At 35.2% G+C, this 17,361-nt stretch overlaps 2 protein-coding genes across 2 annotated transcripts; one reads left to right on the top strand and one right to left on the bottom strand.

The window, feature by feature from the left end:
• Positions 1 to 5,214: 5,214 nt before the first annotated feature.
• LOC131624677 (mitogen-activated protein kinase kinase kinase 20-like) lies at positions 5,215 to 6,570 on the top strand. Its single transcript, XM_058895606.1, has one exon. It carries the CDS (start codon positions 5,307 to 5,309, stop codon positions 6,327 to 6,329), a length of 1,023 nt encoding a protein of 340 aa, XP_058751589.1. The 5' UTR covers positions 5,215 to 5,306; the 3' UTR covers positions 6,330 to 6,570.
• Positions 6,571 to 16,248: 9,678 nt separating this feature from the next.
• On the bottom strand, positions 16,249 to 17,361 carry LOC131624676 (mitogen-activated protein kinase kinase kinase 20-like). The gene has a single exon (XM_058895605.1). It carries the CDS (start codon positions 17,301 to 17,303, stop codon positions 16,272 to 16,274), a length of 1,032 nt encoding a protein of 343 aa, XP_058751588.1. The 5' UTR covers positions 17,304 to 17,361; the 3' UTR covers positions 16,249 to 16,271.

Below are 17,361 nucleotides of genomic sequence, written 5' to 3'. Positions count from 1 at the left end.
TAGATTGAATTATTTTGTTTGTAACATGTGAGAAAAAAATACGTTTAACAATATGCTAACAACTTTAAAGATAGATAACACAAACTACTCATGTATCATAAAAAAGATTTTATGTAACATCTAACTTGATAAAGATATCCGCATAAAATGTTTTTTAAAAGAAATATTGTTAATGAAGATGTTTTCATTTTTAATCAAATAAACTTAAATTATTCCTAAAAAATAGTATAATGATGAAATTTGAATTTTTTTTAGCCAATAAATAAATAACATGGAAAATGACATTTTATTTTAAAAGGAGTTTAAATAACTTTTAAATACTACTAATATATCATTTCTTTCCTAATTACAAATAAAAAATAAATTAGACATATATAGTGATGTTTCTAATCCAAAATTTAAGACTTAGTCTCGGTTAGTCAAAGGAAAAAGAATCCACAACTATTTTCTAAAGTTTAGGTGGTCAACAATTTCTCCTTGTCATTAAGAAGCGGTTGTCAATCTTAAGATTTATCCAAGTCCAAGGCCCAAGGGATTTCTATAAACATTTCTCCTCCGTGAGAGAAAAAATATAGATCTTAAGTCATATAAATCACAACTCATGTGAGCAGGACCCTCTAAACTACCGTCAAATACCACCATACATGATTTCTCGCTGTCGTGGAAGGATCCTAACCACCATATAGTTTAATATATCTACTAAGACTTCTGAGTGTCACTACCTTTTACTGGGGAAAGCCGCACACATGTACTTTTTGACAAGTTCATTGTGTACATTTTTTTCCAGAAGCTGTATGTGATTATAGATCGTAGTTGGATGAAAGCCAATAAATTAAGTAAAGAGTATGAGAATAGAGTGCACTACTAGAAAATTCGCTTTAGAGACCGAATTCAGTGACCGATTTTAATGTTCTTTTTCATAAAATAAAAAAAGTTGTAATTCCTAGGAATCGAACTTGTGACCTCCACATATTTTAATAAGAACTTACCACTACATCACTTTACATCTATTGTTATATTTTATATTTAAACATATATACAAATAGTTTTTTACAAATATATTATATGTTAAAACAATAAAAAATATGAAAATTTTATTAAAAATTAAAAATTGAAAGAGAATTAAAATCTTTAAAAAAATGGAAAGGAAATAATAATATAATAAAAAGGATTAAAAATAAAAAACAAAACAAAAAATATTAGTGACCGAAATTTCGGTCTCTAATTTATATATATGAATTAAATTGCATAAAAAAATATTTTTTGTGACCGATTTAGTGACATCTTAAAATTTGCTCATGAATATCAAAATTTGGTGGCTAATTCGGTCACTACAGTGACTGAAATTTCGGTCACTAAATTTTGGTCTCTAAATCGGTGGCTGATGTATTTTAGTGACCGATTTAGTGACCTATTAAAATTGGCTCATGAATATCATATTTTGGTGGCTAATTCGGTCACTACAGTGACCAAAATTTTTTGGTCACTAAATCGGTCACTAAAAGCGAATTTTCTAGTAGTGGTGATTCAATTTATTTAATTCACATTAAAAAAACTTCATGACAATAATGGAATTTATATTGTCCTTATAAAATATGCTGAAATACACAGAACATCTATAGAAAGATATATTCAATCATTTAGGTTGTGATAGAATTATTTGAAATTACATGAAATGAGTATTGCATGTTGAAGTAACAAAAAAGACATGTGCCACATAGAGTTGAAGTTGATGAATATATGAATGATAACCTAGAAGATATGACATGTGATATTGGAGTAGATTCTTTTAAGAAAACCCATATGGATGGTACTTTACAAAGTGACATGGAAGAGTCGTTATTTCCGCGATAAAATTTTTACAAGATTTTTAGATGTGTTAAAATTATTTAATCTTAAGGCAAAAGGTGAGTAGACAGATAATTTTTTTACTAAATTGCTTGAATAGCTGCAAGAAATGCTTTCAAAAGGTAGTTATGAGGCCAAGAAAATATTGTGTTCAATGGGTTTGAACTATGTCAAAATACATGCATGTTGTAATGATTGCATATTATACGGGAAAGAGTATGAAAACTAGAAGGAATGTTTGAGGTGTGAGGAGTCATGCTACAAGCTGAAGGATAATGATGATAAAGACGATGATGGTGTAACTAAAAAGAATTTTCCTCCCAAAGTGATGTGGTACCTACCAATAATTTAAAGGTTCAAAAGAATGTTTGCTAATGTAAATGACCCAAAAATACTAGATGACATGCAGATGAAAGAGTGTGTGATGGAAAAATACGCCAAGTAGCTGATTCGTTGCAATGGAATAAAATTGATACGTTATGTCAAGATTTTGATCTTAAGTCAAGAAACCTTAGGCTTGGACTTTCACTGATGAAATGAACTTGTTTGGTAATATGAGCACTATCCATACTCCAGGGCCTATTCTTCTCATATACCTATATTTGTGGTTGTGCTTGAAGCGTAAATATATGGTGCTATCAATAATGATTTTGGGTCCAAAATAATCATGGAACGACATGGATGTTTATTTAACTCCATTTATTGAAGGTTTAAGAGTTTTGTGGGAGGAAGGCATTGATGTTGATGATGTGTATACTTGTGATAACTTTAAGATGCATTCCATGTTGTTTTGCACAATCAATGATTTTCCTGCATACAGTAATTTGTGTGGGTACGAAGTTAAGGGACATAAAGCATGTCCTATATGTGAAGATGATACATGCTTTCACCAACTACAAAATGGAAGAAAGACTCTTTACCTTGGGCATCAAAAATTTAAAGACTCAGTCATCCATATCATGGATAACAGAAGGCTTTTAATGGAGAGCAGAAGTTTGATATCACTGCAAAGCCCTTAACCGGAGAGGAAATTTATAACAAACAAAAACACATTAATGTTGTCTTTGGAAATAAACAACAAGGCCCCGTGGAGAAAAGATGAGAAAAAATCTACAAAATTACCTAAATGAAATTGAAAATTGATATTCGTAAAATTCTACAAATGTAATCGAATATCTCATAACCGATTAAATATCTATCTAATAAATATTCATATATTAATGAGGAAGCGGACAAAAATATTATTTTTTATTAAATACTAAAGTGAGTAGCGGTAGCTAGTATCTACACTTATGGGTGTAACCAATTCGTTTTAGATTGGTTTTTGGTTTTAAAAAATGTTTGAGCGATGATATCTCCATCAATTTAGTTTGGTTTGATTTTTAGTATTTTTCAAAAATGGAACTGAACCAAACTAACCCAGTTTTGTTCAGTTTGGTTGATCAATTTATAATAGTTTTTTTAAACAATATAATTATTAATGTATTCTTTACTGCCATGTTTTCTTAATCCATACGAAACAGTGACATGCTTTTCATTGTATAATGAAATAAGTATATTATTGTTTCGTTCTAAAACCAAAAATAGATAGAGAGAAGCATAAGTTATGGCAAAGTAGAGCTTTTGATGCGGCGGTGTGAGAGTGTACCAGTAATGTTAGTGCTCCAACTCCTAAGTTAATATGTGAAAAGTAAAGAGTATACAAATTAAGTTTGAAACTTGTTACCTGAAATGACGTCATTCCTTATATATAAGAGAGAGGAAGAACGACTTCTATCTTTCATATGTGGAATGCAGAGTACCGTTGGATGGGCCTGAGGCGTAAATCTCCTCCAACAAGGTACATGATAGTCCTATGGTAAGGAGAAGACTCCTGAGACATAACTGTGTAGTCGACTTAAATTCTATGACTCGAAACGAGCTATCTTAAAATGGTCGGTCCAAAAGGGATATGGCTAGCCCAAAATAACTATCATATATAAAAATTGGCATTTGACATATGAAGGTTGAGAAGTAGTTTGAAACTTGAACAAATAAAACACAATTATAACAGCAAATATTTTTATTACACATAAATTAACATGTTTCACACTTGAAACACACATCAAAATTATTTTGTAGCAAGACTAGAAAAAATATTGTTGAAGAAGAAGACCCAAAAAAGGTCAAATAAATATAAAAGGTAATGAAGAGAACTTGAACACGAATAAGACGATCATAACATAGCAGAACGGCGGTAGAGAAAGTAATAGTGATGGCGGGCGGCGAGAGTAGGAATTCGGTGAAAGCAAATTTCTGTGAATTATGATTTCTACTTTCTATATTTTGAAATTTGGTTCTAGATGCGTGTTTTGCTGAAAAGAGTGAAATGTAAATAAAGATGGAGAAGGTTGAACCCATATACAATGTGGGCTTAATAATGGGTGAAATATAAGACATAGAGCGTAGTTAAAGTTATTGGTTCAGTTCATCCGTTTGCTGATTTCTAAAGACTAAAATTGAGAACCAAATCAAACTACATCTATTTTTATTGGTTTGGTTTGATTTTAAAACTGAACAAAAAACAATGATTTTTTTCAATTTAATTTGTTTGTCGATTTAATTGATTTTTCTTAATCTCCTTACATTCCTATCTCCATTTGTTTATACATAGTGTCCGGTATTATTCTAATTTTATTTTAACATTTTTTAGATATATATAGTTAATTTCGTAATAAAAATGCAGAAAGTATATTCCTCTCAATGCTATAAGAATATTCAAATCGTTAAATTGATAAGATTGACATTGAGCCGGAAGCAGTGAATGTTGCTAAGACCACACTCAAAATTTATCTCCCAAACAAACATATTATAAATGCCAAACACACCACGCATAAATAAATACATTTATTTATTAGTACCTTATACAAGTGCGTGTAAAAATTCATTAACCACCAAAAATATTTTGTTTGCTAGGTTACGCTGATATGACCGCACGAAATCCCTAAAACGACACATCTCTTTTGAAGAGGTACGTAAAATACGACAATATTACTCAAATACGAATCGCACCATATCACCACAAATTTACACACAAAATTTTCAATATGAAATATAGAAGTCACTATCCACCAAGTAGCGTAATATCTCTCACAAAGATCTTTCATAACCCTTCGTCTCATATTCAACCACGTTCAGCCAAATAGGAAACTATAGGCCTCATTTCCTCTAAAATATCCACGTGCTTTAATTTATCTTCCATACTCTTTTTATTATTATTATATTTCTTTATTCATAATCTAATTAATTTTGAATTTTATTTAATTTCCCGATACACCGCATTGCTTAGGTCATAAAATATCAACTAGATTTCTTTCTTCCACTTCATATATAAAGGAAAAGAGTTCTTCTTTCTTCTCAACTCAACTCATTTTTCTTTCTTCTTCACAAACCAAAAAAACCAAAACATAGTAACTAAGATGGATTGGGTACGAGGAGAATCAGTTGGTAGAGGAAGCTTTGCGACTGTTAATCTAGTCTTACCCAAAGGAAGTTCAAATTCCACTCTATTTCCTTCTCCGACAGCAGTTAAAACCTCCGAGGTTTCAACCTCGTATTCTCTCAAAAACGAGAGACATGTTCTCGATCGTTTAGGTTCTTGTCAACAAATCATTCGTTGTTTCGGAGATGATTACACCTTCGAGAATGGCAAAAAGTATTACAACTTATTTCTCGAGTATGCTTCCGCCGGTACTCTCGCCGATCAAGTTAAATTCCACGGTGGCCGGATTCCGGAACAGAATATTCGCGGTTACACCAGGTCAATTGTTGAAGGTCTTCACCATATTCATAGCAATGGATTCGTTCACTGTGACATAAAGCTTCAAAACATTCTTGTATTCCATGATGGTGAAATCAAAATCGCTGATTTTGGTCTTGCGAAAAAATCAGGGGAGGAACAGAGTAGGTTCGAATGCAGGGGAACTCCACTTTTTATGTCGCCGGAATCAGTTAACCACGGGGAGCATGAGTCGCCGGCGGATGTTTGGGCACTTGGATGTGCGGTGGTGGAGATGGTGACAGGAAAACCAGTTTGGAATTTGGAGAAAGATTCATCTATGTGGTCGTTGATGCTTCAAATTGGTGCAGGAGAAGAATCACCGATGATACCAGAAGATTTATCAAAGGAAGGAAAAGATTTTGTAGAGAAATGTTTAGTTAAGGATCCAAGAAAGAGATGGACGGCTGAGATGCTTTTGAATCATCCTTTCATTGAAGAAGTGAAGAATGTTAATGAAGCATCACCAAGAAATCACTTTGATTTCAATGATTGGGTTTCTAGTGTTAGTGATTCGACTCCAAGTTCGCCGGAATCTGAAGAGTCGTGTCAATGGAATTATGATTCTTGTTCTTTTTCCGGCGGGGATCGGCTCCGACAGCTTGTGACGGTTGAAGTCCCGGTGAGTTGGTCGGAAACAGATAGTTGGATTAATGTTAGGTGAAATTGGATGTTTTTTAGGTAGAGATGAAAGAGAGTAATTAGAGGAGTAGATGACGGCACATAGTAATTAATTTGATTCTTTCTGATTAGATTTCTTCGATTATTCAAAATTGGAATGTAAATTGGGTAGGATTAGATTCTTGATTTTCTCAAGTTGGAAGAGTTTTAACTGGAGACGCTTGTGTCCATTTTGTACAGAGGCTTGATTTTGCAGTACCATAATATATTTTTTCCTTTTCTTACATCATTTGATTTGCTTTAGATTTCATTTAGATTCAACGGAGCAAGAGTGAGATAGTTAGTTTTGGATTTCTTAAAAATGATTTTGTTTTAAAGGAGTTTAAAAATTTTATTTTGAAATTTAAAAAAAAAAATCAAACTAAGTTTTGTTTGTCTGAAGTTATTTTTTATTTTTTTAAAAAAAATCTAGATAAAATACACTAAATTAGGAGACAATTTTAAATTTATGATTTTTATATCAAAAATTAAAATTGAAGGTTAAAAAGGTTGAATTAGTTATAAAGTTAATTTTAAAATATTATTCGCTTAAATTTTAAAAAAGAAAACAAAAATAAATTTATAATTTTTTAATGTTAATTAGTCAGGCCGACAATTATAATTATAATCACTGATCATAATTATGACAATTTTTATCTAACCACCATTTTAATTGTAGTTAACAACTATTCAACCAATATTAATCGTCATTTCATACACGCATATAAATAAAAAAAAATGTTTGAATGAACGTGATTCTCTCAAAAACTGGAATAATTAACAAATTAGATTTGCAAGCTATCTAAAAATAAATAAATATCATTTAAAAATTGTGTTTTGGTGACCATCAGACTGAATTTTATTATCCAAAAGAAGAAATAAATTATGTGAATAACCAACAAATATGATGGTCGGAACAATATCACAATACTATGGGATCAATAGATAATCTTATATCTTTAGTTGTAAAAGATAGCCTAATAGTTGAATTAAAGCGAACTAATGGTTCAATTCACTGATGAATATTGTAGAAATATTCCTCTTCAAGCAAGATCTTCTTGTCATAGACATTGAATCAGGGGAAACATCTCTCCATGATTGATTCAAACATTCATCCATAAGGCCATGATAGCATTGGATGTGGACAACAATTGTTTACTATTGAGGGATCATAACAAGCAAATTTCTTTCAATCTGTTTAAGAAAACCATTGAATTAAATAAAACCCAAAAAATCATGGGATGAATTGTGAACTCATCCTCTCTTCCACCTTGAACAATATTATTATAAGTATCCAGCTAATGACATAAAACAAACATAAGTTCAAAAAATAGTTCTCAATTCAAAACTATAACTACATAACAAGTGACCAACTTCTATTTAATCAACATGAAATAATTTAAACATTCAGGAGGTTGCATAACGGTTTTGCAATATAAGAGAAGTCTTTTATAAAATGTTAGTACAATTGATGTGACCTAAAGAATTTTTCAAATAGATCTTTTCGAGATCAATAATATTTATGTGATCATTAATTAATTTCTTTTAAATATTATGAATTTTGACAGAGATAGTGTGATTTATAAGTGATGAAAATAATGAATATTATTAAGTTATATTTGGCAACATATTAAGTTATATTTGGCAACTAGCATCTATTCTTATAATTAGACAAATCTGATTCTGTTTTTGATGTTTTAGTTATTTACAGCTGCACTGTAATTAAGCTCATTCATATAGCAGTAATTAGTCATAATTTCGTAGGCACAATTATAGGAGAAAATGTGAGTGTCATGTATGTATATAAAGAGCAGTACATTGAGAAATAAAACACACAGAACCAATTCTTTACATGGTATCTAGAGCCAGGCAACCCTAAAAATAAAACTGGCAGGTGCTATGGCTGGAAAAGAAAATGAAACAGAATCTTCTCTAACAGGAGAAGATCAAAAGAAAAAACCATCACCATATGACCTCCATTCCAATGACAATCCTGGAAGTGTCATTACGCAGGTGCAGCTACGGGGTGAAAACTACGACGAATGGGCTAGAGCCATCAAGATATCTTTGAGAGCAAGAAGGAAATGGGGTTTCATTGATGGAACCATAAAGAAACCAGAAGAAGGATCCTCTATAATGGAGGATTGGTGGACCGTTCAAGCCATGTTGGTCTCATGGATCTTGAATACAGTAGAACCTACGTTGCGAACAACCATATCTTATTTGGAAACCGCCAAGGAACTTTGGGACGATATAAAGGAGAGATTTTCAACTGTTAATGGTCCACGCATTCAGCAATTAAAATCAGACCTTGCACACTGTAAACAAGGAGGTTTGTCCATGGTTGCTTACTATGGAAAGCTGAAAGCTCTATGGGATGATTTGGCCAATTATGAGCAAGTGTTGGCCTGCACTTGTAAAGGTTGCACATGTGGTATTCAGGCAAAAGTTGAAAAGCGCAAAGAAGAGGAAAGAAGTCACACATTTTTGATGGGCCTAGATGATGAACTGTATGGAACAGTTCGTTCAAATCTGCTAGCTACAGATCCTATGCCATCTTTAAATAAGATGTACTCTATTCTAGTACAAGAAGAAAGAATGAGGATCATTACACGAGGTAACAATGAAAGAACAGAAGTTATGGCCTTGGCTGTTCGAGCAAACGCAAGGATGAAAGGACGAGAGATGAAAAATAAGTCCGTTTGTGCGCACTGCAACAAAGCTGGTCATGATGAGGCAGGCTGTTTCTTGCTGATTGGTTACCCAGAATGGTGGGGTGAACGTCCCAAAAATGATGACAAGGCAGGAGGACGAGGAAGAGGCCAAAATAGCGCTGGAGGTACCAGATCAAATAGTGGACTTGCACAAAAAGGTCCAGTGCGCGCTCATGCAGTTCAAAACTTGGGATCCAACGTTGGTGGAGATTCAGAAACTTCCAACATGACAGGATTAAGCAAGGAGCAATGGCAAACTTTGGTAGAAATTCTCAACAGCTCGAAGGTGACTCCAAATGAAAGCATGACTGGTAAGACTAAATTCGATTCATGGATCCTCGATAGTGGGGCGTCTAATCATATGACAGGAAACTTACAATTCCTATGTGATGTAAAAGAAGTAATTGGATGTCCTGTTGGTCTACCTAATGGCCGAACTGTCACATCCACTAAGGAAGGAACAGTAAAGCTTATTGATGGTCTAAGACTTGAAAACGTGCTTTATGTTCCTGAATTGAATTGCAACTTAATCTCTATTTCACAACTGTCAGATGAATTCAATTGTAACGTCCAGTTTACTGCTAATTTATGTGCTATACAGGACCGCACTTCGAAGATGCTGATTGGTGCGGGTGAACGAAAGGATGGACTCTACTTCTTCCGGGAAGTTCCGAAAGTGAAAGCTTGTAGAGTTGAAGGAATGAATCAACTTGAAGTATGGCACAAGCGTTTGGGACATCCATCTTGGAAAACTACTCAGTTAGTCTCTAATTATAATGGGAGTAGAATTAGTGAGTTACAAAATAAAGTTTGTGATACATGCCAAAGAGCTAAGAAAACTAGAGAAATATTTCCCTTGAGTAATCATCAAGCTTCTAATACATTTGATTTAATACATTGTGATTTGTGGGGAGCATATAGAACTCCTTCTTCTTGTGGCGCTTCGTATTTCCTTACTATTGTAGATGATTGCTCACGTGCAGTATGGATTTCTTTGTTAATTGATAAGAAACAAGTGTCAAAAACCTTGACAAATTTTTTTTCTATGGTTGAAAGACAATATAACAAAAGGGTTAAAACTGTGCGAAGTGATAATGGAACAGAATTTATTTGCATGAAAAAATATTTTCTTGAACATGGGATAGTTTTTCAAACCTCTTGTACAGGAACACCTCAGCAAAATGGCAGAGTCGAAAGAAAACATCGCCATATCCTCAATGTAGCGCGAGCTCTCCGGTTTCAAGGAAGTTTGCCCATTAATTTTTGGGGTGAGTGTGTCTTGACGGCAGGATACTTAATTAACCGCACTCCAAGCTCTGTTTTAAAAGGAAAGACTCCATATGAAGTGTTGCATGGACAACCACCCTCTTATGCCCATTTGCGTGTGTTTGGGTCCTTGTGTTTTGCGCGCAACCAAAATACGAATGGAGACAAATTCGCCAGTCGCAGTCGTCGGTGTGCCTTCATAGGATATCCTTATGGACAAAAGGGATGGAGAGTTTATGACATTGAGACTCATGAATTCTTTGTATCACGAGATGTTACTTTCTTTGAAAATCAATTTCCGTTCCAACACACTGAAGTTGCGCCAATCTCCATTGCAGAAGATGTTGATGAGGAGAATCAAATTGATGATAATGAGTTCACACAAGCTGAGACGCCAACAGAGGTGATTCTTGTTGATAGGGAGGGTGCTCACACTGCAGATGTTGTTGCGGAAAATAATACTGCAGCTCCAGATCCTTCGAATGTGCAGCCCGCTAGCTCTCATGATGAGTTTGAAACATTGGGGCGTGGTTGTCGTGCCAAATTTCCATCCACTCGGCTGCAAGGATTTGTCACGAACACAATTCAGAAGTTGAGTCATTCCACTAGTTCACCAGCTGAATCGCATCCTTCAGGTGCACCCTATCCTATAACAAACTATGTAAGTTGTGAAAAATTTTCCTTGCAATATAGACATTTTCTTGCAGCAATTACTGCAGAAAAAGAACCAATATATTTTCATGAGGCAGTGAAGGATGCTCGTTGGAGAGAGGCAATGCAAACTGAGATTCAAGCTCTTGAAAAGAATGATACGTGGAGTATGCAACGTTTACCTCACGGGAAGAAAGCTCTTGGATGCAAATGGGTGTACCGCATAAAGTATAACTCAGACGGGACAATTGAACGTTTTAAAGCCCGGTTGGTTGTACTCGGCAATCATCAATTGGAAGGAATTAATTACACCGAAACATTTGCACCGGTGGTTAAAATGGTCACCGTGCGCACTGTCTTAGCAGTAGCATCGGCAAAAGATTGGGAACTTCACCAGATGGATGTGCACAACGCGTTTCTACATGGCGATCTGCATGAAGAAGTTTTCATGAAAATGCCTCCTGGTTTTTATGTTTCACAACCAGACATGGTTTGCAAGCTACGCAAATCACTTTACGGGTTAAAACAAGCTCCGCGTTGCTGGTTTGCCAAGCTCTCTGCTGCCCTCAAATCTTATGGTTTTCAACAATCATATCTTGATTATTCTTTGTTTACTCTGCACCAAGAAGGCAGCCAGCTTGTAGTTCTCGTTTACGTCGATGATTTAATAATTGCAGGTAATAACCCTTCTGCAATTAAGCACTTTAAGCTCTACCTCAACACATGTTTTCATATGAAAGACCTTGGTGTTTTGAAGTATTTTCTGGGTATCGAAGTAGCCAGAAATTCTACTGGAATTCTACTTTGTCAGCGTAAATACGCGCTTGATATCATATCCGAATCTGGCCTCCTCGGTGCTAAACCTGCTGCCACTCCATTAGAGCAAAACCATCGCTTGTCGCTTGCTGACGGACAGCTGCTTGACGACCCCGAGCAATATCGGCGCTTGGTTGGGAGATTGATTTATTTGTGTTTCACTCGGCCGGAACTGTCGTACAGTGTGCACACTTTGTCTCAATTCATGAACCAACCCCGAACTGAACATTTGGAAGCTGCACTACGAGTAGTTCGGTTTTTAAAAGGCAATCCTGGACAAGGGATATTTTTGGGTAGTAAAAGTGACTTAAAACTTCATGGTTGGTGTGATTCAGACTGGGCCAGCTGCCCTTTAACTAGACGATCAGTCACTGGCTGGATAGTGCAGCTCGGTGACTCTCCTATTTCCTGGAAAACAAAGAAGCAGCACACTGTTTCTCGGTCTTCTGCTGAGGCTGAATATCGGTCTATGGCGACCACCACATGCGAGTTAAAATGGTTAAAAGGGATCCTTTCCAACCTGGGGATTGTTCATGATAAACCAATAACCATTCACTGCGATAGTCAAGCGGCTATCCATATTGCCAAAAATCCGGTGTTTCATGAACGCACAAAGCACATTGAAGTCGATTGTCATTTTGTCCGGAATGAAGTTCTCAAAAATAATATCCAGCCAATCTATGTATCTACTACCACTCAACTCGCAGATATTTTCACAAAAGCTTTGGGAAAGCCGCAGTTTGAATTTCTCCTTGGCAAGTTGGGCATTCGAGATCTCTTTGCTCCCACTTGAGGGAGGGTATTAAGTTATATTTGGCAACATATTAAGTTATATTTGGCAACTAGCATCTATTCTTATAATTAGACAAATCTGATTCTGTTTTTGATGTTTTAGTTATTTACAGCTGCACTGTAATTAAGCTCATTCATATAGCAGTAATTAGTCATAATTTCGTAGGCACAATTATAGGAGAAAATGTGAGTGTCATGTATGTATATAAAGAGCAGTACATTGAGAAATAAAACACACAGAACCAATTCTTTACAAATATTGTGAAAATAGTTTTTTTTATAGTTGCTCGACAGTGGCTTAGACTATGTTTGCGAGTCTTTGCTATTAAAATTGATTTTTTAATAACTTACTTTTTATAATAAATACTAATGTGATATTAGATGTTTTTGCTTGATTGCATCATGAATATCTATCCAACTAAAGTAAAAATATCATACTATTTACCAAACAAAAGTCAACACAAGGACTTTATTAGAGATGATCAATCAAGTTTCTTAATAAAGTGAAAGCTAATTATAGTAACTAAAAAACATTGTTTTATGGTTTATACTAGTACTTTATGCTATGAGATCAGAATTTTACAATTCTAATGTATCAAATGGGGTAAAGCTAAAAGTATGAGCATGATCATTTCAACACATGATTGCCAGCAGAGGCACAAAGATAGAGTAAATAAGGTTTATGACTTTTCTGTTGGTTAATTTGGTGTCAAATATCTAAAGTTTATTCTTCTGGTTTTAACTCTGTTGACAAATATTTTGTCAAAGCATAAACAACTAGTAGTAAAAATGAATGACTTGGTGTTGGTTGACATTATCAAATTTTTCCTTTTTAATTATGATTTCCTATGACAGCGTTGGCTACAATTTGCAAATTTCAAGTGTGAAATGTAAAGTCATTGGGACCAGTTGGGGGCCTTAACGAGGTCATGTACAAGCGTGGAAACAGCTCTTTCAACATTTTGGAAATACAATGAATTTTAGTGGTTATGAAAAACTAGAAAAGCGAGTGAAATTTTGTACTTGAAATTTCGTGTGAAAAGAATCATGTACGATTCCTAATGGAGCAACATCTAAATCTGTTCTAGCTATTAGGAATATAATAATTATGTGATCGCATACATGAATAGGAATTTGGAAAGAAAAGAATCGACCACCAAACTACCTCACACAAAGCATTGTGGAATTTTGGCAACGTAAGAGTTGGATTAAAGTATTCAAGAGAGGATAGAGATGTAAGATTATTAAATTTTGTTGCGAGTCCATGATAAAAAATAAATTTAAAACTCTTTTAAGTTGTGGGGAATCAATATTATATATATATATATATATATATATATATATATATATATATATATATATATATATATATATATATATAATATTATATATATATATATATATATATATATATATATATATTGTGGGTCAACCATATCTTTATTGATCCGGGCTCACATATATAGATCCGACTACCGTTAGGAAAGACATTCCCAAATCGATCCGACTCGGGCATGTCTCTTCTCCAAACCGGTCACCACAGAGCATAAAATCCCAGATTCATATTAAGTGCATATAAGAACTTCTAGAACGTTTTTCCAATCGATGAACCTTCAGTGATCCGGAAGCATGAGATTCATCCCTTCAACATATCCAACGCTTCTCTGCATTCTACGATGGATAGTTAGCAAGTTAGTTAATTAACCCCCTATATATGCCGATAACGCCATTATAGGTAAAAAGGTTCAAACATAATTTGAATACTCTTTCATCATTCGAATACTGACTTGAGCGTTGGAGTACTGACTTGAGCGTTGGAGTGCTAACCTTCCAGGTACACCCCGTACTCTGTCGAGTCGGGCGCTCTCCTCCGCTGTAGATTCAGTGACTACGCATATTTCTGATTCTGATACGGAACAGTGGCGCCTTCATTGGAAATCGGCTTCTGATTCCCGCGTGTTCATTTAGAGCGAGTAAGTGTGAACAACAACCAGATGAAGATGCTCAAGAAGACGGATCCAGATCTAGTTCCTCACGTCTTATCGTCGATCGTCATCGTTTAAAGTATCATTACACCTAATGCTTCGTCGCCTGGTGATTGCTTTTTGTTGAGCACCAATTCAGAGTTCCAACGAAATAACCGTTCAAAGCTTGGTTTCTTTGATTTGGAAAAGATCGACGAAATCCCGAACTCTGATCTACCTTTGGTCATCACAGACATTATCAATCATATGACCGAAACAATATTCCTAATAGACGATAAAATTTTGTGCAACATCCTTTATAAAGAAGCGTTGGAACCGGTATGTTACCATCAAACGAATCTTACTCCATCCGAGGGAGAAGAACTGTTGGCTTTTAACGATTCAGTCAGTCACTCATCCTTGTGGAGCAATAAACCTAACACTATCAATAAGGGAATATGCGAGGAAGAAAATGATGACTCTTTCATTCCTCGTGATACCATGAAAAAACGCCCTTAAAGGCATTATAAGAAGGTCATTTTTGGCTATGTTAGGTGGCATGACCTCTACGGTCCATCTAAATATAACCTATCATAATGAATAAGGAGTGTTAGCCACTCTAGGCATAAATTTACAAGAAGCAAAGAGGATCTGGAGAAGGATCTACAAAAATATTTTGACCTAGACATCCAAGAAATATGAATGACTCAAACTCAATGTACACGAGAGCGTAGTTAGACCTACCTCAGACGGAGAATTCAAGTATGTGTAACTGGGAGATAGTCTGGCTCGTTCGGTCAAGATAGGTTTCGGTTTTCCCCGGAAATACGATTTGTGCTAATCAAGTGCCTCCAAGCGAATGTCAACCTCTTCGTTATCTCCCTTCATGAAATGCCTGATATCGTTCCATAAATGGCTTGTCATCGAATGAACCTAGATGTCAATTCTAAGTACGTATCTCAAAGACAGAGGAAACAATCTCCTAAAAAAGCAGAGGCTACCGAGAAAACAATAAGAGACTATTAAATGCTAAGTTTATTTCAGAAGCAAAGTATACCGAGTGGTTATCTAATGCGGTCCTGGTTAAGAAAGCCTCGGGAAAGTAGAAGATGTGCGTTGACTACACCGACCTTAATCACGCATGTCCGAAAGATTCATATTCATTACCAAACATCGACTAACTAATCGATAACTCAAATGACTACCTGTTGCTACCCCTCCAATACTCACCCAACCATCACTAGGAGAAACGCTATACATCTACCTAGCAGTGGCCGAAGAAGTTGTAATTTCCGTCCTCATAAGAGAGACACATGACAGGCAGAATCTAGCTCATAATACTTTCATAAATCAACATAATGCCTTGTAGCTTAAGAAACAAATGACATTTGATTCTGGTTTGAAAAATGAGTTGCATGACATAAGTATAAAGAAAGAAATCAATATGCTAACTAGTAACAAATTTAAATATAAGATTTGTTTTAAACTCTTATAATTGATGGTAAAAATCCATTTCTCATCTGAATTTTTTCAATAGAGTAGTTATTCTGTCATTGATTTTTGATTTAGTCTCAAACTAGAAGTTGTAAGATTAATATGATATATCAAAATCGATTTTGAATCATCAAAACTGAATCAGAATCAAATTAAAATCCAATCAGAATCAGATTAATTACTATGATCCATCTTCCACTCATCTAATTACTCTATTTCACCTCTACCAAAAATCTTACATTCTCATTCTCACCTAACACTAATCCAACTGTCTGATTCCGACCAACTCACTGGCACTTCAACCGTCCCAAGCTGCCGGAGCCGATCCGCTGGCGAACAAGAACAATTATCAAAATCCCACTGACACGATTCTTCATATTCCGGGGAGCTTGGAGCTGCATCACCTACACTTGAAACCCAATCATTGAAATCAAAATGATTTCTTGGTGATGGTTCGTTAACACTCTTCACTTCTTCAATAAAAGGATGATCCAAAAGCATCTCAGCCGTCCATCTTTTTCTTGGATCCTTAATAAAACACTTGTCAACAAAATCTTTTCCCTCTTTTGATAAATCTTCTGGTATCATCGGAGATTCTTCTCCTGCACCAATTTGAAGCAACAACGAAAACATATTCGAATCCTTCTCTATATTCCATGCTGGTTTTCCAGTCATCATCTCCACCATGGCACACCCAAGTGCCCAAATATCTGCCGGCGGCTCATGCTCTCCGTGGATCACTGATTCCGGCGACATATACAGTGGAGTTCCCCTGCATTCGAACCTCTGTTTTTCACTCTGCTCTTCCCCTGATTTTTTCGCAAGACCAAAATCAGCGATTTTAATTCCACCATCATGAAATACAAGAATGTTTTGAAGCTTTATATCACAATGAACGAATCCATTGCTATGAATATGGTGAAGACCCTCCACGACCGACCTCACGGAACCGCGAATATTTAGTTCTGGAATCCGGCCACCGTGGAATTTAACTTGATCAGCAAGAGTTCCAGCGGAAGCGTATTCAAGAAACAAATTGTAATACTCGTGGCCATTCTCAAAGGTATAATCATCTCCGAAACAGCGAATGATTTGTTGACAAGAACCTAGACAATCAAGAACATGTCTCTCGTTTTTGAGGGTATACGAGGTTGAAACCTCGGATGTTTTGACGGCTGTCGGAGAAGGAAAAAGAGTGGAATTTGAACTTCCTTTGGGTAAGACTAAATGAACGGTTGCAAAGGTTCCTCTACCAAGTGATTCTCCTCGTACCCAATCCATCTCTGAATTATGAACAAGAATGAGAAATGCAAGTAGAAAAGAAAGCAGTAACCGTGGC

The sequence above is a fragment of the Vicia villosa genome, unplaced genomic scaffold, assembly GCF_029867415.1.
Source record: "Vicia villosa cultivar HV-30 ecotype Madison, WI unplaced genomic scaffold, Vvil1.0 ctg.000148F_1_1, whole genome shotgun sequence".
Lineage (NCBI taxonomy): Eukaryota > Viridiplantae > Streptophyta > Magnoliopsida > Fabales > Fabaceae > Vicia > Vicia villosa.
This window is presented reverse-complemented; position numbering and strand designations above follow the sequence as displayed.